This window comes from Lolium rigidum, unplaced genomic scaffold, assembly GCF_022539505.1.
Source record: "Lolium rigidum isolate FL_2022 unplaced genomic scaffold, APGP_CSIRO_Lrig_0.1 contig_28943_1, whole genome shotgun sequence".
NCBI classification, from domain to species: domain Eukaryota; kingdom Viridiplantae; phylum Streptophyta; class Magnoliopsida; order Poales; family Poaceae; genus Lolium; species Lolium rigidum.
Genome location: NW_025900101.1, coordinates 188,656 through 216,244, shown reverse-complemented (window position 1 = coordinate 216,244; position 27,589 = coordinate 188,656). Strand labels below are relative to the sequence as shown.

Genomic DNA, 27,589 nt, shown 5'->3' with positions numbered 1-27,589 from the left:
CAAATTGATAGTCCGCCAGAACTCGACTTTGAATAGGTAACAGTACTGGTAATGAAAAGTACGCAATTTACTTTCCGAACAATACTTTCGCTGTTTTTGAAAAATATGAGAAATAACGAGTTCGAAACAGAGTGGAAAGGACGCACGAGGGTGTGGCACCATAGGCCGGCGCGGCCTAGCCAGGGCCCGCGCCGACCTAGGGTCTGGCCGCCCCGTCGCCCCTTTCCGACTCTGGTTCGATCTGGTACTTTCCTTTTGTTGAGAAAATTTTTGCTATATATTCCCCCGGACCCCTGGAGGTCCGTATATCGTGTTTTCGACGTGTTTTGTTTCGAGTTGTTTCTGCCAGGATTTGCTTCGGATCTAGAGCCACCATGTCTTCGTCGGAAGCCCCGAAGGACAACTCCGGCAAGGATGTTGGCAACTTGTACATGGAGGAGGCTGAAGATGCACCCCGAGGAGTTGCTTGCTCGTTGAAGGAGAACTGCAGATCAAGGATGTCCAGGGTCCTAAAGGAGAAGGAAGCCTGGAAGACGAGGATGGAGAAGCTAGAACAAGAGGTTTTCAAGTACAAGAAGATGGCTGAGCGTGAGGTGGATATCTTCCACAGGATTGTGTCCGAACTCATTGCTGAACATGAGAAGGAAACTGGGAAGCTTTGGAGCGACATCCTCTCACTTCACGACACCATCAACAAGCTCCAAGCACAACTCTATGACGTTCAGAATCAAAACTGTGAGTATGAAAACAGGTTTAACTACATAAGCCGTGCTGCCAGTTTCAGGATTCCCGAGACCAAGATGTCGTTTCTTGATGGAGAGCCTCTTCCTTGGAAGTCTGATGACGGGAATTCATCACCACCATCTCCTCAGGAGTAATCCATCATCGGTATTGGCATCCCCTTGGTTTGTTCCAAGCTTGGGGAGTGCCGCGGTATCACATTATCATTACCTTTTACTTTTTACTATCAAGTAGTGTCATATCATGAGTAGGGAAGTTATCGTATAAGATGGGTTGTGTTTGGAAGTATCTCTCCTTTAGTTGTCTATGTATCCCTTGGTGTGAGTTATCGATATGGAATATTAATGAGAAGTCTTATCATTTACATATTGCACATCTTATTTTAGTTTGCAATCTCTATGATTCATCTTGTTGTTAGTATTGGTATCACTTTGGGAGCATTGAATAAATCTATTTGGTTTTGGCAAACTTAGCATTGGTTAATAGCAACAATACTTTGAGGTTTAAATAGAAAAGAGAAATACATGTAGATGTTTCATTGTCTTTCTTGTTAGCTCATAGCTCATTATTCTGAAGTTAAAATTGTTTGTGCTTACAAGGAAGATGCATGATTGTTTCTATCACATGTATATTTGTTTGTTTCCCTCAACTCTTATGCTTGCTAATTAACCTTGCTAGCCAAAGACCTGTACTGAGAGGGAATACTTCTCGTGCATCCAAACCTGAACCCAAACCTATGCCATTTGTGTCCACCATACCTACCTACTACATGGTATTGTCTGCCATTCCAAGTAAATACTTCATGTGCTACCTTTAAACAATTCAAAACTTAGTATCTCTTATTTGTGTCAATGTTTCATAGCTCATGAGGAAGTATGTGGTGTTTTATCTTTCAATCTTGTTGGGCAATTTCCACCAATGGACTAGTGGCTTCATCCGCTTATCCAATAATTTTGCAAAAAGAGTCGGCAATGGGATTCCCGGTCCCAAATTAATTAAACTAAATAGACACTCCTCCATGGTATGTGATTGATGGACGGCACCCGAAGGATTCGGTTAGCCATGGCTTGTGTAAGCAAAGGTTGGGGGGAGTGTCATCATCATAATAAAACTAAAGTAAAAAGGCACTCCTTCTTGGTATGAGATTGTTGGCAGGCACCCGAGGATTCGGTTAGCCATGGTTTGTGAAAGAAAGGTTGGAAGGAGTGCCACACAAAAGGAAAATACTATGGGAGCCGCTCTTAGGAGGTTGTCTGGCAAGGGGGTTAGAGTACCCGCTACCAGTCGTTGACAACAACAAACACCTCTCAAAATGTTACTTTTATTATCTCTATATGATTTCAAAGCTGAAAGAGCTCTAGCACATGATTTAATCCCTGCTTCCCTCTGCGAAGGGCCTGTCTTTTACTTTATGTTGAGTCAGTAAACCTATTTCTCTCCATCTCAAGCAAGCATTTGAGTAGTTGTGATCAAACCATTATATTGTGATTTGCTACATCATGTCTTTTATTCTTCCTTGCTTAGTACAAGTTTTATCTGAATAAATATAGCTTTGCAAGTTATCAATGATTATGAAGAGACCATTATGATTGAGTATGCAAGTTGTGCATTATAAACTTTAATATGAGAGCGCTGCTCAATGGATAAATATAATCTATTAAATGTTCTCTGACCAAGAACAAAGTTTGCCATCACCAATTATGATTCCTTATGCACCTTTATTTGTGATTACCTTATACTTGTTTCAAGTTGAGTTATATGAGGAAGTTGTTTACTATAATGTCTTGTGTGAATGAATATGATGCTTCTTGTCCGTATTTTATTTATCGAATCTTCACTCCATAAACATGTGGACCTGTTTACAGAGTTCAGTTTCGCTTGGGGACAAGCGAAGTCTAAGCTTGGGGGGAGTTGATACGTCCGAATTGCATCACTATTTTATATCATAATTTGCTGTTATTCATCGATATATTTCATATTGGGACACAATACTTATGTTATTTCATCTGTTTTGCATGTTTCATCATTATTGGAGGATCGAACACCGGAGCCAGGATTTTGCTTGGAAAAAGCACCGTCGAACGCAATATTTCGGAAGATCAACTGTGGAAGGAAATTATACCAAAAATCCTATTTTTCAAGATGACGAAGGAAGCCGAGAAGGAGGAGCCGGGAGGAGCCGGGGTGGGCCCACACCCTAGGGCGGCGCGGCCCAGGCCCCGGCCGCGCCGCCATGTGGTGTGGAGGGCCCACGACCCCTTTCGCCTCCTTTTCTTCGCCAAACCCTTCGTCCCGAAGACCTAAGCCACGAGAGGGTACCTCACGAAGAGTTACGGCCGCCTCGCGGGGCGGAGAACACCGAGAGAGAAAAGAGCTCTCCGGCGGGCGGGGAATCCGCCGGGGAAATTCCCTCCGGGAGGGGAAATCGACGCCATCGTCACCGACATCGAGCTGGACATCATCACCATCACCATCATCATCATCTCCACCATCATCACCGCCGTCATCACCGCTGGACACCGTCACCGCCGTAGCAATTTGGGTTTGATCTTGATTGTTTGATAGGGGAAACTCTCCCGGTATCGATCTATACTTGTTGTTGATGCTATTGAGTGAAACCATTGAACCAAGTTTATGTTCAGATTGTTATTCATCATCATATCACCTCTGATCATGTTCCATATGATGTCTCGTGAGTAGTTCGTTTAGTTCTTGAGGACATGGGTGAAGTCTAAATGTTAGTAGTGAACTATGGTTGAGTAATATTCAATGGTGTGATATTTAAGTTGTGGTGTTATTCTTCTAGTGGTGTCTGATACGTCCAAAACGTATCTACTTTCCCGAACACTTTTGCTATTGTTTGGCCTCTAATTTTTGTATTTTGGATGCAACTAACACGGACTAACGCTGTTTTCAGCAGAACTGCTCTGGTGTCTCGTTTTTGTGCAGAAATCCAACTTTCGGGAAAAACCTCGGAATTTATGCGAAGGCCCTATTTTCCCAGGAAACTAACGGAGCCAGAAGGGCAATTGAAGTGGAGGCCCGAGGGCCCCACACCACCAGGCGGCGCGGCCCAGGGGGGCCCGCGCGGCCAGGTGGTGTGGCCCCCTCGGCCGGCCTCCGACGCCCCCTTCGGACTACTTATTCGCCTCGACCTAAAAACGCACGGAGAGAAGTCGAAGTGGCCAGAAACCCTCCAGAACGCCGCCACATCGCGAAACTCCGTCGCGGGAGCCAGAAGTCTCCGTTCTGGCACTCCGCCGGGACGGGGAATTGGAGGAGATCATCACCGCCATCACCGCCAACGCCTCTCCATCAACCAGCAATGTTTCCCCCATCCATGTGTGAGTAATTCCCCCGCTGTAGGCTGAAGGGGATGGTAGGGATTGGATGAGATTGGTCATGTAATAGCATAAGATTGTTAGGGCATAGTGCCTAGTGTCCGTAGATGGTACTTTTATGATATTGTTGCAACTTGTTATGCTTAATGCTTGTCACTAGGGCCCGAGTGCCATGATCTCAGATCTGAACATGTTATTGATTCATGAAGATATTCGTTGTTTATGATCTTACCTGCAAGTTGTATACACATGTCGTTGTCCGGAACCAATGGCCCCGAAGTGACGAAATCGGGACAACCGGAGGGGATGGTAGTGATGTGAGGATCACATGTGTTCACGGAGTGTTAATGCTTTGCTCCGGTACTCTATTAAAAGGAGTACCTTAATATCCGATAGTTTCCCTTGAGGCCCGGCTGCCACCGGTCTGGTAGGACAAAAGATGTTGTGCAAGTTTCTCATTGCGAGCACGTACGACTATAATTGGAACACATGCCTATTGATTGATTAGTACTTGGATACCGTTTTATTATTATCTGCAAATGCCCTGCTATGATTGTTACATGAGTTTCTCTCATCCATGCAACGCCCGTTATCCGTCCCCGTGCCTACGGTATTTTAATCCTGCTTGTTTACTATAATCACTACTGCTTGTCTTTGTTACTCTGCTGCTGTTATTTCACTACGCTATCTGCTATAAAACTGTTACTATCGATAAACTCTTGCGAGCAAGTTTGTTTCCAGTGCAAGCTGAATTGACAACTCCGTTGTTAAGGCTTCCAAGTATTCTTTGTCTCCCCTTGTGTCGAATCAATAAATTGGGTAATACTTCCCTCGAAGACCGTTGCGATCCCCTATACTTGTGGGTCATCAAGACTATTTTACGGCGCCGTTGCCGGGGAGCATAGCTTTATTTGGAAGTTCACTTGGATTGATATTGTTCGCTGCAAATTCTCCATCATGGGTAAACCTCGCGATACTAAGATCGCCATATTACCATCCACTACAAGAAAAGGTACAATTCGAGTACCTCCGCTACACTTGATTCACCATCCGTGATTGATAAACTTGTTTCACCGCCACATGCTTCGCATGCGGGTACATCTGCTGAATCTGAACACTCTCATAATACTGATAATATTTCTGCTGTGCTTGATGATAGTGGTTCATTGGGAACTTTTCTAGATGCTTCCATTGCTAGGTCTAGACAAACTGAAAATGCTGAAATTCCTGATGTTACTACACCTGTTAATTCACCTGAACTTGAATACTCTAGTGATGATCTTGAGGAAGATTATGTGGAACTTGATGATGATTTTATTGAAAAATGCAATGCTACCACTGATGCAAGAAAAATTAAAAAGTTGCTTGCAGAACATACTGTTAGATATAAACTGTCTCCTGATCCTAAATTTGCCACATCTCCTATAAACATTAGGGATAAAGATTATGATTTTTCTCTTGATCTATCTCATATAGCTATTGTTGAGAAAACACCTTTTTGTGGTAATGAAAAAGAAAGTGCTTGTTGAACACATGACTGAGTTATCTACTTTGAGTAGCTTGTTTTCTGATGATGTTAAGAAGCGTACTTACTTTGTTGCTAAAATCTTTCCATTCTCATTAAAGGATGACGCTAAAACTTGGTATAATAATTTGCCACCTGGTTCTATTAAAAGTCCAAAAGAATTACTTGTTGTTTTCTTCCGCAAATACTTTCCTGCTAGTGCTCAACATGCTGCTTTGCAGAGAGTTTATAATTTTGATCAGGGAGATGAAGAGAAATTGCCTGAGGCTTGGGCGAGATTTTGCTCTCTTATTAGAGCTTTGCTCGACCATGATTTAGAAAAGCATGATTTACTTGATATATTTTATAGTGGACTAACCATTGAGTCTAGGGCATACCTGGATAGTTGTGTTGGTTGTGTTTTCAGGAAAAGAACTCCAGACGACGCTGAAGAATTATTGGCTAAAATAGGCCGGAATTATGATGATTGGAATACGCCTGAACCAACTCCAATGCCAATAGTGAAGAAGAGGGGTTTAATTAAATTGAATGATGAAGATATGAGGGAAGCCAAGAAGTCTCTCAAGGAGAAAGGTATTAAATCTGAAGATGTGAAGAATCTACCTCCAATAGAAGATATATGTGAGATAATTCCCCCTTCATCCATGATTGAGGTAAACTCGCTTCAACGCTTTACTAGGGAAGATATCCCGTATTCAAAACCTCCTGCGCAATGCTTAGATGAGTTTGATAATTATATTGTTAAGCAAGAAAATTTTAATATGAGAGTAGAGAATCATCTAATGGAAAATTCTCAAGCTATTAGTCAATTGCATGATATTGTGGAGAGAACCTCCAATGATGTTAAGATGCTTGTTAAACATTTTCATATGATTCAAACTCAAATTGATCAACTCACTAAAGTGCAAAATGACTTGTTAGGAAATAATGCTAAAGAAAAACATGCATATGAAGTAACAACTAGAGGTGGTGTCTCTACCCAGGATCCTCTATATCCTGAAGGGCATCCCAAAAGAATTGAACAAGATTCTCAACGCATTGAACCTAGTGCTCATTCTAAGAAGAAAAAGAAGAAGAAACATAAAAATGTTGTAGAATCCTATGAACCTGTTAATGATCCTAATAGTATTTCTATTTCTGATGCTGAAACTGAAAGTGGTAATGAACATGATAATGATAAAGATAATGATAAGAATGATACTCTTGATAAAGAAGAGGTTGAAGAAGAACCGGAAAAGCATGCTAAAAATAAAAAGTATACTAAAGAAGATTTTATTACTGAGAAACATGGTAATGAAAGAGAACCTTGGGTGCAAAAGCCAATGCCTTTTCCTGCTAAGAAACTAAAATCAAAGGAAGAAGAACACTATAATAAATTCGTGATTGGATGAAACCTTTATTCTTGCAAATTCCTTTGACTGATGCTATTAAATTGCCTCCTTATTCAAAGTATATGAAAGATATTGTTACTAACAAAAGGAAAATCCCCAATGAGGAAATTTCCACTATGCTTGCTAATTACTCTTTCAATGGCAAAGTTCCAAAGAAGTTGGGCGATCCAGGTATACCTACTATTCCTTGTTCTATTAAGAATAATTATGTTAAAACTGCTCTATGTGACTTGGGAGCCGGTGTTAGTGTTATGCCCTTTTCTCTTTATAAGAGACTTTACTTAGATAAGTTGATACCTACTGATATATCTTTGCAAATGGCTGATAAATCTACTGCTATTCCTGTTGGTATATGTGAGAATGTCCCTGTTCAAGTTACTACTAACTGCTTGATATTAACTGATTTTGTTGTGTTGGAAATGCATGAAGATGATAATATGTCTATTATTCTTGGGAGACCTTTTCTTAACACCGCAGGGGCTGTTATTGATTGCAATAAAGGAAAGGTTACTTTCAATGTTGATGATAAGGAACACACCGTCTATTTCCCCAAGAGGATTGAAAAAGCGTGCGGAGTTAATACTATCTCTCATGTGAGAACTATCAAAGTGGGAACCATCGATTGTCCTATATATGAGCCCAAAGAAGAATATCAAACTCTTGTTATTGGATCCATATCAATACAATTCAAGGTAACATGATTGATTTGAGGTTTATTTCTTCATATGCTATATAAAATTTATTTGGTGGCAAGACTTGATCAACCTTGTTAACAAATACCTTTTATATGCATAGAGGAGGTAAACAACATTTCTCTCTTTCTCCACTTGTTTTAGTTGCTGTAGCACTTTTAATTTGCAAAGTTCTTTGGTTATTTGAAGATTTCAGAAATTTTCCTGGCCAGTAATAATAAACTTAATACCCAGAAAATGTGCGTTTTTCAAAGTTTTCAAAAATTCACAAAAATTATACCGTTGGTCCTATTTTTCGACGAGGCACTGGGAGCACCGAGAGGATGACCTGTGGGGCACCGGAGGGCGCCACACCACCGGCCGGCGCGGCCAAGGAGGTGGCCGCGCCACCATGTGGTGTGGGCTCCCCTCTGCCCCACTTTGTCATCTCTTCCTCCCAAGCACCTTCTCTCTCCCGAAAAAACTCGTACCAAGTTCATCTCTCTCGCTTTTTGCGCCAGAGCTCCAGATTTCTCGATCTCTTTGCTCAGCCCAGATTTCTGTCTGAAATTTGGCACATTTGCTCTTCGGTATGTGACTCCTCCACCCATCCAAGTAGAATTTCGTTTGGTTGAGTATATCTTGAATATTTTGCTGCTGTAGGTAACATGTTTGGTGAGCTTGCATGCTTGTTCTAATTGATAGAAATTAGTTTTGATGCATGATTAGTACTCTAGCAAGTTCCTATGGTAGTTTCCCTCAATTTTATGTCACCAAATCAAACTTTTATATTGGTTTTTGAAATTTCAGAAAATGGAATGGAATAGATATCATTTGAACCAGCAAGAATTGGAAGTCCAACAAGTTATGGTAGTCAATCGTGAAGAGGGAGTATACCCCTCTTACTACCCGTGCGCGGATTTCATGAGAAGCGCGGGGATATTTGAAGATGTTCAAACTCTAATTTCTCGTGCGGGGCTGAGTAACTTTGTTGAAGGAGAGCCAAGACAATATGTAAAATTAACTATGGCTTTTGTGCAGGACTTCAAGTTTAATTGGTCACGATCTAACCCCACGGTCCGAGTATAAAATTTACAATAAAGCTGTCAACTTGCCATTTAGTGCTTTTTGTGCAGCAATTAGAATACCGCAATGGGGGTCGTGCGAGAAGATAAGGGGATCGCCGCAAGAACTCTCGGATCTTTACAAGATGATTTGCGATGGAAGGAGTTTCTCAGGTGAAAGTGGTAAAATCACTAGTATTCAGCTCCCGGCTATCCGCTACTTTGCTTATTTTATTACCAAATGCGTTCTCGCCAAAAGGATTGGTAGTAAACTTTCTATCCCGGATTTGGCTTTTCTAGCTGCAGCACTGCAAAATAGTAGGTCTTATAATTTGGGAGCATTAATAGCTTATAGACTTGCTACTAACCGTGAGAAAGGGGGAATGTGTGGCGGCCTCATCGCTTCCCGTTTACTAGCTTTTCATAATGTAGAACCTCATCATTTTGATATTCCGTTCCCCATAGAAAGACTTGACATAGCCTCTATGATTAAACATGAATTTGTTTCAGATTCCTCCAACTTGGGTAACCTGTATTATAAGATGATATTTTATAAGAAAGTTTGGAGAATAACTAAGAAAACTGAGAAACTAGTAAGATTGCCTGCTCCTGTTTTGTCTAACCTTGATTCCAGGGGAGATTGGTCGGTCACAGAAGGTGCACTGGATGCACATATAGAGAGAGGAGGCCAACATGCAAGAGACGACATAGAGGTCGAGGAGCACCCCGACTCATCCTCCGATGCAGCAAGTTCCTCGCATCAACATGGTGGATATGCGGAGCCTCCACGCTTTTCTTCTGCGCAGGAGCTTTACTTTGACTACCCCATGGACTACCCACCGGCGAGGAACGACCCTCGTTGGGGTTGAACTCCACTTAGGCCAAAAGCCTAAGCTTGGGGGGAGGTATACCGGCATCACTCATTCTTTGCATATTATGATTGCTGGATACTTGTATATACTTGTTTAGTCTCTTTGAGTGGTTTTCTAATGAGAGGAAGATGATATTTGGGGAAGTGCTGCCTGAAGACAGATTCTGGGCTGTTACCGTAAAAATTCGTGTGCCCAGCCAGAACAGTATTTTGAGTTGAAAATTTTTGTGCATGTTCCCCAGGTTGTTATCTAACTTTCATTAGTTGAACACTTTTCGAACTGAGCAACGTAAGATTTTTGTAAAAATCGATTTCTGTACTGCTGTCAGGTTTTGGCAGATTTCTGCCATTTCGGTTTTCTGTGTTTCTTTTAGTTTGCTATTTCTTGTTTTCACTTTGTTTATTTCCCAAAACACAAAAAGACCAAAAATATTTCTGTTGTTTCTCTTCACCATTTCTTTATTTTGGTTTTTGCATTTGTTTCGCTTTATTTGCTATTGCTAGTTTGCTATAAGAAAACCCAAAAAGATTTTGCTTTGTTTGCTTGTTTCCTTTTGTTCTTGTTCTCAAATTCGAAAACACCAAAAATATTTGCTGTTCTTCTTTGGTTTGTAAAGTTCATCATGAATTCAATGGTCTTCGGTGGCTGGAGCGTGGTTTTCATTTCATATTATCCAAGCTACACAAGTGAAAAGGCAATAATGATGATCTACGACAATCTGATTGTGGTGAGAGGCTGGTATGAACTCTATTTGTTTTCATTTTTGTACATATACTCATCCATGTGAGCATGCTTAGTTGGTTCATGTGAGGTATATGTTATTTAAGAAAGTCTAGTAGTTCATGATCTCTCATGATTAGCTCCAATTGATTAATATGAGTAGCATGTCGTGGATGTTTGCTTGCATTGTTTTATTCATAAGTAAGTATGGCATTGTGGTATCCTCCTCTGAATAATTCATTTATATCGACTTGGCACATGCTCACGCATGCATATGACTGAACAAGAGTCAATTAAGCCTCAATGATTTACATTGCTTCAGAGTTCTTGTATCACTTTTATGCCTCGGTTAATTTATTTTGCCGCAAGCATGATTATGACAGTTACTGCTCTCTTGATTTGTCGCTCCCTAGTCTTTTTGCTAGCCTACACTTGTACTGAGCGGGAACGCTGCTCGTGCCTCCAAACACATGAAAACCAAGTTATTCCAGAGTGTCCACCATAAATACCCATGCATGGCATTTCAAACCATTCCAAAGTAAATTCTCATGCGCTACCTTTAAAATCTTCAAAATACTTCTCAATTTGTGTTAATGTTTCATAGCTCATGAGGAAGTATGTGGTGTTTAGCTTTCAACCTCGTCATTTACTTTTGACGGACTCTCATATGGAATAGTGGCACATCCGCTTATCCAATAATTTTGCAAAAAGAGCTGGCAATGGGATTCCCGAGTCCCGAATTAATTAAACTTAAATAGACACTCCTCCATGGTTTGTGATTGTTGGACGGCACCCGAAGGATTCGGTTAGCCATGGCTTGTGTAAGCAAAGGTTGGGGGGAGTGTCATCATCATAATAAAACTAAAATAAAAAGGGCACTCCTTCATGGTATGAGATTGTTGGCAGGCACCCGAGGATTCGGTTAGCCATGGTATGTGTAAGAAAGGTTGGAAGGAGTGCCACATAAATATGCAATAATTCATGGGAGCCGCTCTTGAAAGTCCGGTTGGCGAGGTAGTTAGTGTACCCATTACCATTCGTTGACAACAACAAACACCTCTCAAAATAATTTTACTCCTGATTTATAAAAATGAAAAGCTCTAGCGCATGTTAATCCCTGCTTCCCTCTGCGAAGGGTCAATCTTTTACTTTTATGTTGTGTCTCCATCCTTTCTTTGAGCACTTTCTTGAGAGCACAACCTGTCATTCTTAGTATAATATGCTTGTCTCAAAATATGATTGATTGTGGTATAACTTTGATGCTTTTATCTTTGACAATCACTACTTCTAGTCTTTCTATGAACTTCAAAGGTGCCCGGGCATTTATGTTTTGCCAATCAAATACAGGCAAGCGAGATACCACTTTATCATGCTCTCTTATGAACATTGCAATCCTGCTTATATACATGATTCATGGTGCTTATTATTAATTGTTGGTACCTCTCCATGATTGACATAGCTGTTAGATGATCTTATTTGCATGTGTCTCATTATGAACTGCTCAAGTATTAGCCATATCATGAGAATATATACATCATATGAGCAAATGTGTTCGTGAAAGCTCTTTTATCGCTCAGTTGTTAACTGAATTGCTTGAGGACAAGCAATAAGCTAAGCTTGGGGGAGTTGATACGTCCAAAACGTATCTACTTTCCCGAACACTTTTGCTATTGTTTGGCCTCTAATTTGTGTATTTTGGATGCAACTAACACGGACTAACGCTGTTTTCAGCAGAACTGCTCCGGTGTCTCGTTTTTGTGCGGAAATCCAACTTTCGGGAAAAACCTCGGAATTTATGCGAAGGCCCTATTTTCCCAGGAAACTAACGGAGCCAGAAGGGCAATTGAAGTGGAGGCCCGAGGGCCCCACACCACCTGGCGGCGCGGCCCAGGGGGGGCCCGCGCGGCCAGGTGGTGTGGCCCCCTCGGCCGGCCTCCGACGCCCCCCTTCGGACTACTATTCGCCTCGACCTAAAAACGCACGGAGAGAAGTCGAAGTCGCCAGAAACCCTCGAGAACGCCGCCACATCGCGAAACTCCGTCGCGGGAGCCAGAAGTCTCCGTTCTGGCACTCCGCCGGGACGGGGAATTGGAGGAGATCATCACCGCCATCACCGCCAACGCCTCTCCATCAACCAGCAATGTTTCCCCCATCCATGTGTGAGTAATTCCCCCGCTGTAGGCTGAAGGGGATGGTAGGGATTGGATGAGATTGGTCATGTAATAGCATAAGATTGTTAGGGCATAGTGCCTAGTGTCCGTAGATGGTACTTTTATGATATTGTTGCAACTTGTTATGCTTAATGCTTGTCACTAGGGCCCGAGTGCCATGATCTCAGATCTGAACATGTTATTGATTCATGAAGATATTCGTTGTTTATGATCTTACCCGCAAGTTGTATACACATGTCGCTGTCCGGAACCAATGGCCCCGAAGTGACGAAATCGGGACAACCGGAGGGGATGGTAGTGATGTGAGGATCACATGTGTTCACGGAGTGTTAATGCTTTGCTCCGGTACTCTATTAAAAGGAGTACCTTAATATCCGAGTAGTTTCCCTTGAGGCCCGGCTGCCACCGGCTGGTAGGACAAAAGATGTTGTGCAAGTTTCTCATTGCGAGCACGTACGACTATAATTGGAACACATGCCTATTGATTGATTAGTACTTGGATACCGTTTTATTATTATCCGCAAATGCCCTGCTATGATTGTTACATGAGTTTCTCTCATCCATGCAACGCCCGTTATCCGTCCCCGTGCCTACAGTATTTTAATCCTGCTGTTTACTATAATCACTACTGCTGTCTTTGTTACTCTGCTGCTGTTATTTCACTACTGCTACTGCTATAAAACTGTTACTACTGATAAACTCTTGCGAGCAAGTTTGTTTCCAGGTGCAACTGAATTGACAACTCCGTTGTTAAGGCTTCCAAGTATTCTTTGTCTCCCCTTGTGTCGAATCAATAAATTGGGTAATACTTCCCTCGAAGACTGTTGCGATCCCCTATACTTGTGGGTCATCAGTGTCATGTGAACGTCGACTACATGACACTTCACCATTTATGGGCCTAGGGGAATGCATCTTGTATTCGTTTGCTAATTGCGGGGTTGCCGGAGGGACAGAAACCTAAACCCCCGTTGGTATATCGATGCGGGAGGGATCGCGGGATCTCAGAGTTTAAGGCTGTGGTTAGATTTATTCTTAATTACTTTCTTGTAGTTGCGGATGCTTGCAAGGGGTATAATCACAAGTATGTATTTAGTCCTAGGAAGGGCGGTACATTAGCATAGGTTCACCCACACAACACTTATCATAACAATGAAGATTATTTAGCCGTATGTAGCGAAAGCACTAGACTAAAATCCCATGTGTCCTCGAGAACGTTTGGTCATTATAAGTAAACAAACCGGCTTGTCCTTTGTGCTAAAAAGGATTGGGCCACTCGCTGCAATTGTTACTCTCGCACTTTACATACTCGTACTTTATTCAACTGTTACATCAAAACCCCCTGAATACTTGTCTGTGAGCATTTACAGTGAATCCTTCATCGAAACCGCTTGTCAACACCTTCTGCTCCTCGTTGGGATCGACATTCTTACTTATCGAAGATACTACGATACACCCCCTATACTTGTGGGTCATCAAGAAGCTCATGCCCAAGCACAAGGAGTTCTGGGACCCGGCTCCAATCACCAGCCCTGTCCGTGGCCTCGTCCTCCTCCGTAGCAAGAGGGGCTACTTTGTGTACAACCCTTGTACCGGTTCATCCTTGCTTCTTCCCGACAGCGTAGCACCACTGAAGATGAGTATCCGGCACGAGACATCGACTCAACCCCAGCCACCGTGTTTCTTCGATGTATCATATGGCCTGGGCTATTGCTCGGTTACCGCTGAGTATAAGGTAGTGCGCCTATTCAGCGACAGCTGCGAAGGCGGTCCACCACCCTGCTGCGAAGTCTTCGTCCTTGACAAGCCGGTCTACTGGAGGCCTACAGCGCAACAGCCTCCCATGTGCACCGTGTGTGAGGAAGACCCGGGCGTGTTCCTTCGTGGCTATTTGCACTTTCTTTGTCAGGAGGGTGGCATCATCACTTTCAATGTTACCAATGAGACCTTCGATTTGCTGCCCCCGCCACCGCCTCCCGATGGGGATGATGTTCTCCTCGAGATGGTGGAGCTAAATGGGCGCTTATGCATGTGCCATGGATTCATCCGTTTCCGCGAAGCTCGATACCGCATATGGATGCTGGGAGATCACGAGCCACGACGGTGGGAGCAGCTATTCTGCATCGATCTAAGTGCTTGGACGGAACCTGAGATGATGCAGATGAAGGCCCACTTTATATCTGCAATCTATGTGTTTAACAACGACAATGACGGGCACCAAAAGATTATGTTGGGTACAAGAAACTGCAAGGTGTTCACCGTGAACTCTAATGGCAGCACAGTGGAGACCCTATTTAGAGCGGGCGACGAAGTCACGGGTAGCTTTGTTGATTGCGAGCACCCATCGCTAGGCTTGTTCCAGGAGAGCCTCGTGCCAGTGGGACGAACGGCCGAGGAGATCATCTTCTCGTCACCCGCCGCCAAGGCTTGGTTTCACATCCTCAAGTGGATGCCCACACGCTCTGTTGCCAACTTGAGCTTGGTGTGCAGAGAATGGCGTGCGATGATCATGACTGACCCCTTTATACATTCACATATCTTCCACTCAAACTTGAATAAAAGCCCTCGGATCATGATGGTCACTAGTACCCTATTTGTAAGATGCATCGATTTGCACAACTTCATTAATTTAGGGGCACCGTACTTGGGTCCTAGCATTGCATGCTCACAGCCTTGCCATGGTCTCAATGTCGGAAGCAACCATAATGGGAGTTTTGTTTGCAATCCTATCATGGGTTACTGTGAGAACATAGGGTTTGAAGATGGTGAGAACACTTCCTTTTCTGGCCGTATAGGGCTAGGCTATAACTCGGAAACATGCACGCATGTGCTAGTTCTTACCAGCTACAAAGAGAAGAACATGCAATGCAAACTAAGGTATGTAGAAGAACAGGAATGGCGTCCAATAGACCCTCCTCCTAGACCTATATCAGCTAGCACACCACCCACATATGTAAATGGAAAAATCTGCTGGCTGGTAGAGCCTAATCTTGTACAAGGTTCTCCAAATTGTGAAATTGTGGCCTTCGATGTCCAGTCAGAGGAATTCGAGGTTCTTCGAGGGCCACAATACTGCAGCCATGTCATCGGGCGAATGTCCATCCTCTGTTTGCAAGGTGCACTTTGTGTGGCTCACTCGTACCGGAGCATTAACGTAATTGACATATGGATGATGAAGGACAGTAATGGGACCTGGTTAAGGGAGTATCATTTAGACCTCAGAGAGTTCTGCACGGAGTATTCCTCAGAGGAGACCACACCATTGGCTATCGACCCAAAGGACGGTCGAATTTTGCTTAGCACGGGTTGGTCATTGGGCTACTATGATCCTAAGACAGCTACACTAGAGACCATCTATAGTTTGGGAATGCAGGATGATGATGAAAAGTTTTCTCCTATTATTTGTGATGAAAGCTTAGTTTTCACACTTGGGCCGGTGTAATCTCTATTGTGTGTGCTCACTTATGTTATATAGTGATGATGAAGTTCCGAGTGTACAGTTTTCATATTAAATATGTTGTTGCCTCAAAATATTACAAGAATATGCAACTTATAAGCAAAACTCCTTGTATCACCAGTTTAGTTTACTTATTATCGCGTGTATGTTTCAGCAACTATTTTCTTCGGTGAATCCTATTTTCAGCCCGGTTTACATATATTTTGCCTTGCCCGACCTATGGCCTTACATCTCTATCTATATTTAGGTGCTACATAGATGATAGTTTGGTGCTTCTTGTATTCATCTTTGATCTCGGTCTAGCATGCAATAGAATGGTGGGGCGAGGGATCGATGAAGATTCTTGGGGCAGAGATCAGGGCCAGCTCTGGCCCAGGGCAAGAAGTGCGACGGCCCGGGGCCCAACCAAAACAAGGGCCCATTATTTCTGGCATACTGCATATAGGAGAAGGTAGAAGAAAAAAAATAAAGCCCATCTAGCATGCATGTAGCCTAAATTAGGCCCATTTATAGAGTTCGCCCTGGGACCCTTCAAATTCTAGAGCCGGCCCTGGCAGAGATGTGCTTGGTGGAGTGACATGGATGAAGGCTAGTTGCATCTGGGATCTCAAGTTCGTCCGCACATGAGTTGATCCATATAGAATGCAGGTAGAAGTGGACTGTCTATGGAAAGCTTACCACCCAAGCTCCAATAATCCTACTGACAAATTTCCTGTGTAGCACCTTTTTTTGTGTGGCGTAGCACTTTTCTTAAGAGCAATGTGGCGCAGCACCTAAAAAGACGATGAGCTTATAATGGAAGTCCAATACCGGCCCCTGTAGAGTGGGTCCCACATTCTTTAGCAATCTAGTTTTTAATAGGCTTCTAAAGCGGACATAGATTTGGTGCATATGGGTACCACTGATCTCTTTTTTAAATAAATCAATAATCATATTTTTGAGTTTCAAAAAATTCTGGAAAATCTGCATATAGCCAATTAATAATGTATCCCACAAACGTGTAAAATATAAATTTCAGATACTTTATATTTTAAGCTACACAAAAAAAACAAAAATGCAAATCTAAGTAGTTATTTTTAAATCTCCAAAAACATGTCAGATTTTGTTATTTTTATCTAGCACAAAGTGAAAAAAAATTGGGTTGAGATTTTCAATGATTGTGAGATGTATCACAATCTACAGAATTATTTTTCAGAGTATTTGATAACTAATAAAAAAAAAATTTAAGATGGCGAGAGGACTGGACCTTAGGAGCCAAAAGCACTTCTCGTTCTAAAGCAAAGGAGAGATTGGATTGTTATACCATGTCTCTCTAATTGCTGTATCCAATCCGAAATAGCAACTCTCTCCTCTTTTTTCTCAACCAAAAATAGCAACTCTCTTGGAGATGTTTCAGGGAATGAAAACACACGTGGCCGGGCCTAGCCATAACGTGGTGCGCGGGGACGCACGACGCGACGCGGAGGATGTAACGGGTCCTATCCTCCGGGCGAGATACATCATTTCCCTTGGAGCAATGCGTTGGCGGTGTGGATTAGACAGTACCGTGGTCCGTGGATAGCCATGCAGCCACACAAGAGCGAGGCGTAGTGGGTGCAATGCCGCCATCATCCAGCACGTACAGCGGCAGAAACCTACTCAGATTGGAACGCATGGCCACACAATCAATACTATTGCTGTTGCAAATATGGATAGAATTGAGTTAGCAGGGTAGGTCTGAGTCGACATCACAAGTAGTAGATCGATATGAAGAAAAGTTTGGCTATGCAACCTGCCCTGCCCTGCCCAGTTGCCTATATAAACCGTACTGCAAGTGCGCCGCTGTGGCGGAGAGCCGGACCTGCACAAGCTTAAGATCCATCACAAATTCACAATTCACAAGGACAAGGACGCCACCAAGATCAATCCAGCGCCATGGCCAGCGAGCCGAGCAAGAAGCAGGAGGAGCAGCACACGCACGGCGGCGGACCGGAGTTGGCGGCATACGTCAATCTTGGCATGATGACCGATACAGTTCTCGTACGCATCGTCTACATCTATTCTGTACCACTGCTATAGCCTATAGGCAGCTAGATGTCCAGACGACGGTTACTCATCCTCTGTACGTACGTATGCATGCAGCACAAGCGCCTTGAGGCGGCGACAGGGCAGGGGCGGCCGGATAAGGTGGTCGGACTGCTCAGTGCCGAGGAGGTCAAGGAGCAGGAGCGCAAGGCCGAGGCGGCGGCGAAGGATGGCGAGGCTGCCTCGGAGAAGAACAAGGGCGTCTACATCTTCTGATCGCCGAGCGCGGGTCGGCCATCGCTCGGGAGACTTGCCTATAATACTTCCAAAATCATGGCCTTTACTTTACCTCGACATGTGATGTGATGTGAACGTGTGTACTTCTCCCTCGCGCGCATGTCCCAATAAGCGACAATCATATTGTATTTGTATAATTGTATGGTATATTCAAATTTGCATGGCCAGTTCTCACTATTATCTAAAATTATACTTATCGTTTTATTAGGTGGTGTGGACATAAATTTATTATTTGGTCAATAATCCAATGATAGCTCTATAATTCATATCTTATAGATCAAATTTATAGTTACTTTTTTTCTTTAACTACGTGTCCACTTAATAAACTACTCCACAGTATAGTGAGTGTCCAAAATAATAAAATGTCACTGATGTCATGACAATCTCCTTTGGCACCGGTTTCACAACATGGTCGAACCAACCTTCATATTTTCCTTCCCACGAGTTCTACTATTATTGATAAACCCTCTTTCTCCTCTGATAAATCCGTCACTTGTCATCGAGATTTTTTTAAAATATTTTTTTTCTTGAATTTCACATGTTTGGAAATTGTCAGGAATAATATATATACATGCCGCTCGAGCCTGGCGCGGTAGCTTACCGGTCGAATCTAGAACGCTAAGGGGACATATCGCTCCAGGCTGGAGACGTAGATCCATTTTCATTGTTCTTTTTTTTCGAAAATGCTCCATTCTCCTTCCCGCCACTTCTTTCTTGCCATTTATTTCCCACCACTTATTTCCCATCATTTATCCTCGACCCCTCCTGTAAAAGCATCATCTATTCGTTGCGATTTACTAGTGTGTTAGTTGTCTAGCTTTGTGTGCCCAAATTTGTTATTGGCTATGAGTTGGCCTTGCTTGTACCAAGATGAGAGTCCAACGAAAATTAAGGATGCGAGGTTGCCCCCGGTGGTGGAGGTCGCGCGGTGTTTGGGCGGTAAGACGGCAATAATGCCAAGGTGATGGAGGTGAAGGATTTTTCTGATCATCTAGGCATGTAGTTTTTCATGTGTGATAACTATCAAGATGATCCACCCGTTCCAAATTCGCAGTATGACAAGTATGCGGTATGTTCTAACCATGATGGATAGGCATATTGTTTGTGTTATTGTTGTTATTTTATTAATGTTCTTATCTATGTTGCGGTCTCCTTTGCCCCTCTGCACGTGGTATCATTGGGTTGTCATGGAGATGCCTGATTGGGCGGTGCGTAAGATTAGTGAAAGGGGATGCCATGCATGGAAAAACCTATTGTGGAGGAGCGTGGGAAAGAGGCTACTGCACTGGAGAAAGCGGAGATATATATACACACATAGAGACACACACAAAGAGAGATGGAGGGAGGGAGAGGGAATATGGAATAGGGAGGAGCAACGAATTTTCTGTCAAGAGATGGGGAAGAAAACAAAGAAAAATATAAAAAGGAGCAGCTCCGTAGGGAGGAGGAGGACTGGAGGACTATGAGGTGGATAGGTAGAGAAAGAGAGAAAGAGCCATTGGGGTGAAGGCAACAAAAGGGCTTGGTGAGATGACATGGAAATGGCCATGATGGACTCGGTACCACTAGACTTCTATCATAGTGGTGATGTATCTTAATTTTAATTGTGCATTTATGAGGTTATAGACTTGATAGTTTTTTTGTGCATTCATGATGGTTATACTTCTGAGTGTTAGATATCATGCAACTAAAAACCTTCGAGGGAACGGAATAACCAAATACAAGTGCAGTTGCAGTATGAGAGGCATGTGTACCGTGTGGTTGCAATAGAAGAGGAATGTGTATTATTGGGTAGATGTGTCTATGAGATGTACTTTGAGGCAATGTTGTTTCACAACTTGAGAATTTGAAACTAAATAAATAATTTCTTCTAGGAAGATTAGTTTTTTTTTCCAGGTTATCTCTATGGTGGCGCACTAGACTCATTTGTGGTTTTTTCTCCTCCTTTGGAATTAGCGGGAATCCATGGTGTCTCGATGCAACCAACTTGTAATGGTTGCTTAGGATATCTACAAACGGGCTAGCTAGCAACATACGGTAGATTTTGTGATGTTTAGTTGCTATATGTTGGTTATTTTTCGTTGGTTGATTCATGTGTGGACTTTGTATGATCTGTGAGCTGTAATAACTTGAATTAAAAACTTATTAATAAAAATTTGTGTGCATCAATTCAAATGTCGGGTTACTCCCCTTTCTGATGTTTTAGCTCTTCCATAGACTTCTAAGCGTGGTTTCTACTGCCGTTGCAACTTAGCTTTTTAGTCTGATTGCAACCCTTTTTTAAAACGTGATTGCAACTTTTTTTACGAGATACTTAATTTTCCTTCGTGCATTCTTGGTCTTCAAAAACTCACATCAATCAACCGTTGATCTCTAGGATGATCGAGGTGTGTTAAGGTGTTAATTGGGATATCATATAACTAGTATTTATAGTGTATCTTGGCTTTTAAAATAAATTTTAGTTTTTAAATTTACACTAAAAAAACTAAAATGCACTATAAGTGAGATTTTGGTGGGATCCCACTTGACGCTACATTCCCCTCGAGCCAAACTGAATGTCTAGTAACAATTATTTAGATCTGAAAATATACCACCAGTAATTTTCCGACCTCCTGACCATGTGTTAATTACTGGAGTTGGTCCAGGCAGATAAATTTGGTAACCAGGTCACATAAAATTATTTTCCCCTAAACAGTCTTTCAGCACATCTGCTTTGGGCGTGGCCATCCAAAATGGTCCGAGGACACACCTCACACCATCAGGTCAGCGGCCCATGACTGGAAGGCCCGCCCGCTCCCGCGAAAAGGGCGTAAAACCCTAGCAATCCCCCCTCGCCGCCGTTTCGTTATCCGCTCACCGGCGCCGCCGCGCAGAAACGGAAAGATGAGCGGCGCGACGGGAACCGCCGACTTCTTCTACCGCGAGGCGCTGCGCCTCGGCTACGTCGCCCGCTCCGCCTTCAAGGTCGGTCCCTCCCCAGCCCCCGCGCTCCGCATTCGATGAATGTCTCACGCGACCGCCTCTGCTCCGCCGTTGCAGCTGATCCAGATACAAAAGCAGCACAAGATCATCACGCCGGGCGCCGCCGTGCTCGACCTCGGGTGCGCCCCCGGCGCGTGGCTCCAGGTGGCTTGCCAGAACCTGGGCCCGCTCGAGAAGGGCGGCCTGGTCGTCGGCGTTGATGTCAAGGTCAGCCGTTGGCGTCCAGGATGTTGTTGTTGGTCGCTGTGATTTATGCAAAGGGGTGGTCGTCTGATTTGGTGCCCGGTTGTTGCAGAGCAGAAGGTGAAGGTCCCCTCCGCCCACTGCGACTCAAGGGTCAGGACCGTCTGTGCCAATGTGATGGCTCTGATGAAGCAGCAAGCACGAGCGATGTCGCCGCAGGTTTGATCAGTAGTCTGCTTTTATCGATTTACTGGAGTTTGGTTGGATGTGGGCTTTGCTTAGATTACTGAAACTGTGTACTGATTGAACTTGCAATTGTCTGAGATTGAAATGTGGCTTGATCAGTTCAATTCATAATGATTTTGCGACTCGAACTATAAATTCATAAATAGTCTCGAGGAGTTCAAATTCATAAATAATGTCTTTGCCGTTCAAAAATTGATACATTCTCACATCTTACATACTCTCGAGGAGTTCAGGCAAAAGGTATCGAGTTTTATTGGCTGGCAATATTTGTCAGAAAATAACTGTTAGCTAACCAAAATTTGTGCGATGATTTGTTGAAATAGAACCAGAGTGTAGTTTTTCAATCAGTATGTATATGCATAACTGATAGCATGCCACATAACTGCAAGGTTGAAAAATATTTATTACAGAATGAAGCAGCAATTACTAGTTAGAGATGCAGCTAGTCGAGAAAGGAGAATGTAGCTCGATAAGAGAATGTAGATCATCAAAAGCACAATAAGTTGATACCAGAACTTTTGAGACAGTTCTGTTTTATGTGATATATGTATGTGAACCCAACTCTATGCCCAGCCCACTTTGCAAACTGTGAAGTTTCACCAATCCAAACACCAATATTGCTTGTGCCCGATTTCATGGTCAATGATTAGAAATACCGGATCAAGGATTTTCACCCGGAGTATATTTTTTTCTTCAGTCTTGCAAGTGATGGCTCCACTCATTTGTTTATTCAGTTAATCAGAATCGCGATATGTGGTTAAGTACCCCCAACTTTTGAGACTAGTTTTTTATGTGTCATATGTATATAAACCCAACCTTGTATCCTACCCATCATGCAAAACTAAGGAGCTTCACCAACCCACACAACAAATTGCCAGTGCCCAATTTCATGATCAATGATTAAGAATACCAAATCAAGGACTGTCACATATATGTTTGCCCCTTGCAAGTGATCACTCTGCTCATTTGTAGTTATTTCAGAGTCACGATATGTAACAATTATTTCAACTTTGAGTCTGATCTTTTTTGTAATGTCATGTATCATACATAATGTATGTAAACCCAATCCCTTGTCCTACTCATCCTGCAAAACTATGGAGCTTCACGAACCTGGACAACAAATTGCCGGTGCCCAATTTCGTAGTCAACAATTAGAAATGTCAGCTCAAGGATTGTCCCCTATATTTCTTTCCACGATCTTGCAAGTGATTCATTTGTTGATTTAATGAATCATTCCCATTCTGCTGTGCAGGAAAGGGGATTTTCCGTGATATTGTCAGACATGTGCCCAGTAGTTTCAGGGATCACAACCAAAGATGAAGCTATATCCTGTGAGCTGGGCATGCGTGCAATCTCTCTGGCAGTTGGCAAGATAAAAGTTAGAGAATCGGCTGACTATAGTGAGACTATGGAGAAGTTCCAGAGCTCCACGGATCCTGACCCCGACGAGGACGGTGTTCTTAGACGTGGAGGCAACCTAGTAATCAAGTTTCTTGAGAATGAGGATGTACCAGGTTACATGAAGTTCTCTTACCAGTGGATGTTATTTCTGTTGTTGCTGCAGTTGATTTCACAGGAATGATGAATGACCGATTGTCCTGTTGCTGCAGGGTTTACCAAATTTTGCAAAGTGAAGTTTAAGAAAGTAACTTTGCTGAGGCCCAAGGCGACGAGATCTAGTTCAAGGGAGATCTACTTGATCTGCGAAGTTTTGCGGTAGAAGATCAGCCACCACAAGGTGCCAGCTTGTCATTCTCAGCCAAACTCCTTTTCTACGGCTGTAAGCCTGGGCTGAGCAGAGCGACTGGATGGAGAAACATTTCACAGTTATGTGCTGGTTGTAGTAGTAGAGCTTTAGGCTTAGAAGAAGAACTGAAATCCTGCCAACTTCAACGTGAATTCAGGATTAGTGGGTGGAGGAAAACTCGATGTATCTCCCCTGGGGATGGCGATGTGGGCTGTTGCCAATAATTTGTTAAAGAAGAGTTGTATTATTGGATTGCTTTCCTGCTTTTAGAAGTAAAATATAGTGCTGTGCTTGCTTTCATATCCTTATTTTTAGATCCACTGGTCTGTCCCATTTGCTTTTGGTAACCATCACCAAGCGTCCACGCTCGCTAGGCCCACTGGTCTGTCCCATCTGGTTGGGCCGAGCCGGCATCTTCCTTGATGCTCCGTCCACTGATCAGTATATTCGTTGGCTCGTTGCCCAGTTAAGCATCAACGAATCGAGAAATGCTCTCGCTGACGCAGCTGCTTGGGAACACGAGAAGCTCTGAACTCTGGAGCAGCTGTGTGGGTCAATGCGGCGGCGCCACGTAACATGGCCGGGGGCCACGCTGGCGCGCACTTTTGCTGCCCACGCGACGGAGGTGGCTCCACGTGGTGGCTTCCTCCGCCACAACACCTCTGCGACGGCGAGGAGGCTGGACGACCGAGGAGATATGCTCCAGGGCGTTCTACGTACTGTAGAGTAATCAATGTTTGAGGCTGTGTTTGAACCGCTCGGTTCATCTCGGATCCATTGCGACGCTAGCGTTCTGAACCACCGAGTTTCCTTGTCAAAATAGTACTGGCGAGATCCCTCTCCACTTCTCCAGGAAACTCTCCTTCAGATTCAGGTGACGACGAAGATTGTGAGCGTGTGACCCTTCACCAACCTAAACGGCGATTTACGAAAGTGGGCGTATCAAATTTGGTGCTGTGGAGAAATAGTTTTGATTTCTTGGAGCTGTATGGTTGGTGTGCAGCAGTTTTCAGGTTACGGCCCATTCCTGGTGGTCGTGTCGCGGGAGCGGGAACTCAATGCCGCAAGGGATCCGAGGCGGAGCTCTAGACCATTCCGCCACTTTCGACCGACGGCGCTTCCCGCGCGTTCGCGAGCCGCTGCCACGTACCTCTCCCAGCCATCCCACCCCGTTCCCCACGCTCTCCCGCCTTCATCCAGTCACTGACCGCGGGACCCGTCCGATCCTGTGCCCCGCATGTCATTCAGTTAGCTGGCGGCAACCCCATGGCCGCGTCGCTAGCTCCCGCCACCGCAACGCCGCTGTACTCCACTTCTCCCGGCTTGTTCCATCGCATTGCCATCGCCCCACCCACCGCGGTACTACGGCCTCTATAATACTCCGGCACTTTGGCTCCTGTGGTTGCTCACTTCACTTCACGCTATAGCTCACCCAGCTGCTGCGCAAGCACAAACTTGGTTTCCTTAGCTAGAAGTAGAAATTACAATCTTTCTATAGAAGAAGATATGGAGGTGGAGATGCTGACTGAGTATGGCGGCGATGGGGTGGCGGAGGAGCAGGGGTGGGAGACGCCGAGGAGGGAGGAGTGCCGCATCCCGGTGGTGCCGCCGTGTCCACCGCCACCGCCGAGGAAGAAGGCAGCGGAGCTACTGAAGGCGGCGCGGCGGGAGCCGCCCAAGGGCGGGTACTTCCAGCCGCCGGACATCGAGTCCCTCTTCATGCTCGCGCCGCCGCGGAGGCAGTACAACGCCGCCTCCACCTGCGCGTGATCGAACAGTCAATCCTCGATCTGCAGTACAAGTAGGAGGACACCTGCTGCGCCTAGCTAGTGGTTCTAGGGAATACGTACGGATGTCGCTTGCACATCTTGTTTTGGTTTTTGAGAGAGAAGGATGTGCGCTGTTCATCTTCATTTTGGTTCCATGGTGTAAAAATAGTATCGAGCAGACTACCAAAACTGCATGTGTCCCTGCTAGCCATATTCGGGGGATTAGGATTAGGGAAGTTCGAGGGTGTAGCTGTAAAACTAGTGTGTGCCATGTTTGTAAATGTTGTCGCAAGTGGAAAAAAAATGTTCTCCCGATGGGCAAGACTGTAATTCTTTGTCTCAGTGTTCGCATTAATGTTCTGAAAACGTAGTTAAATCAGGTTGGCTGCTCCTTCCGTGACCAAATAGGGCCAAAGCTAGCGAAAAGTCATTGGCTCCTGGGCACCAATGCTCTCACTGTATTAAAAAATTCGAAAATTATATTTATACGTCAATAAATATTATGTAACAAAATTCTAAAAGTACCTAATGATGTACCCACTAACCTACGAAATCTCAATTTCAAATGTTTTGTTTTTTGACCTATAAAAAAATGACAAAATCTGTTTTCTTTTTGTAGATTTGAATCACTATACTCAAATCTATGCATTTATTATTTTTGTGCAGCCTAAAATACATATTATATTCAGTTGAAAATTTACATGATTATGTGATACAATACCGGCTACATCATGATTTATTTTCAGATTTTTGTGAAGCTTAGAAATATGATTTTTAATTTATTTTTCGAAGTAAGATCACTGATGCTTATGTGCACCAAATCTCTGTCCCAAAGCTAGCCTGAACTGAAAATAACATTGGAGATGATACTCCTCAGCTCCAAGGAGTTACTCTTAGGCCATCCGCAATCTAAAGTAGTGTGCGCTTTTCATAGTCGTAATGCACTTTTGATCTGTGCTTGTCATGGAAAAAACATTTAAAAATACATGAAAAATAGCCCTATCATAATTTTTGGAGTTGTGCAGAAAACTGTACCTTTTGTAAGAAGATAAAAAGTGTCCCGTGAAAAGTTTTTTCAGCACCAAATTTTATCTTGTTATACATGATTAAAAAAATCTTTTTTGTGAACATATAGCACCGACATGTTGGAGCGATACTTATCAAAGTTTATTTTCATTTAAAATGTGTTTAGAACTCGTTTCAAAAAGAGGACTCCTAGATGCTAGAATGATATATTCTATTATAACAGATGACAATAAGGCCTTCCACAATGCATGTTATCGTAGGTAATGGTATATGTTAAGATACAAGATTTTCAATGCATTGTATCTTAATAGTTGTAACTATATTTAGTTGTTGTACATTTAATGATTTTGTGAACATGTTTGATTGGTCTATCAATTGATTTTGCATATGGTTCCATGCAAGAGTTATATCTCAGGTAAGATACAACACCAATCTCTTTTCTTATTTAATATAGTGCCACAAAAGCAAATTATCTTTTAGAAAAATGTGAAATTGTTATCTTCATTCTATAAGAAAAAAGGCAAAAGTTGACCAACAATGGTTTTTAGTAGAAGATCTAATTAAGCACTAAGTAAAAAAATTAATTAATTTTTCCCGCATTTCTCTCAGCATCTTGCTATGATGATGGTGTTTGTGGAAAGTGATCCTTTTTTATTTTCTCTTTTGAACGAGTAATTTTGTCTTAGACTATAGTCAGGACGACACGTAGGGTTTGGATGAAAATTTTGTGCATACCATAATATTAGCTTCAAAAATTTAGGCTAGGTTCAAAGTTTTGGAATCCATTTTAAGTGATGTATAATTTTTTTAATTGTAAATTAACTAATATATCAGAATCCAAAATAATTTTTAAATACTGTCAAAATTTGGAAGTAGACTTATGTCTAGAATTTTACTTTACCAATATTTCAAAGACTGACAACAAGTAATGAAAATGTAACTAAAAAATGCTAACCAGAAAGTTGGCGGTAAGTCTTTTTTTTTAAAGGTGCACGACTTGATTTTGGGACGTGGTTCCCTAGACGAAGGAGGCAAAATGAGTGATGTCACCATTAACCCTGAGGCTTTTGAGGAGCTTGTAGAGAGAGAGAAGCTGTAATATCCCAGGTTTAGAGGTAATAAAATGAGAGAAACACCAAAGTGTGCATTGCATTCATGCATAGAAAATCCGGGGGATTTTCGCGCTTTCAAATAAAACTTACCACAGTAACTGAAGTTTCACTTGACTTGCTGGAATTGAAATAGATCATCAAGTCAAGCGCTATAAACTTTACTGTGATCTTTGCTAAAACCTTATTTTGGGTAGAGATGATTTGATCTATGGATTAGATCAAATGGAATTAGTTTTACAACAAACAACACCTTAAGTAAGGGTCAACTATAAG

At 43.0% G+C, this 27,589-nt stretch overlaps 2 protein-coding genes across 2 annotated transcripts; both read left to right on the top strand.

Annotated features, from left to right (window-relative positions):
• Positions 1-21,042: 21,042 nt before the first annotated feature.
• LOC124680820 (ribosomal RNA large subunit methyltransferase E) lies at positions 21,043-23,709 on the top strand. The gene is made up of 5 exons (XM_047215861.1): positions 21,043-21,215; positions 21,291-21,440; positions 21,534-21,635; positions 22,915-23,176; positions 23,273-23,709. The coding sequence occupies exons 1-5, from the start codon at positions 21,135-21,137 to the stop codon at positions 23,380-23,382; spliced, it is 705 nt and encodes a 234-aa protein (XP_047071817.1). The 5' UTR covers positions 21,043-21,134; the 3' UTR covers positions 23,383-23,709.
• Positions 23,710-24,915: 1,206 nt separating this feature from the next.
• On the top strand, positions 24,916-25,179 carry LOC124680808 (cyclin-dependent protein kinase inhibitor SMR4-like). Its single transcript, XM_047215848.1, has one exon. It carries the CDS (start codon positions 24,916-24,918, stop codon positions 25,177-25,179), a length of 264 nt encoding a protein of 87 aa, XP_047071804.1.
• The last annotated feature ends 2,410 nt before the right edge of the window (positions 25,180-27,589 follow it).

Coding starts and splice junctions, on each gene's coding strand:
- LOC124680808 (XM_047215848.1), top strand. CDS start 24,916: ATGGAGGTGGAGATGCTGACTGAGTATGGCGGCGATGGGGTGGCGGAG.
- LOC124680820 (XM_047215861.1), top strand. CDS start 21,135: ATGAGCGGCGCGACGGGAACCGCCGACTTCTTCTACCGCGAGGCGCTG. Junction 21,441..21,533: donor TCGTCGGCGTTGATGTCAAG/GTCAGCCGTTGG, acceptor GTTGCAGAGCAG/AAGGTGAAGGTCCCCTCCGC. Junction 23,177..23,272: donor TGAGAATGAGGATGTACCAG/GTTACATGAAGT, acceptor CTGTTGCTGCAG/GGTTTACCAAATTTTGCAAA.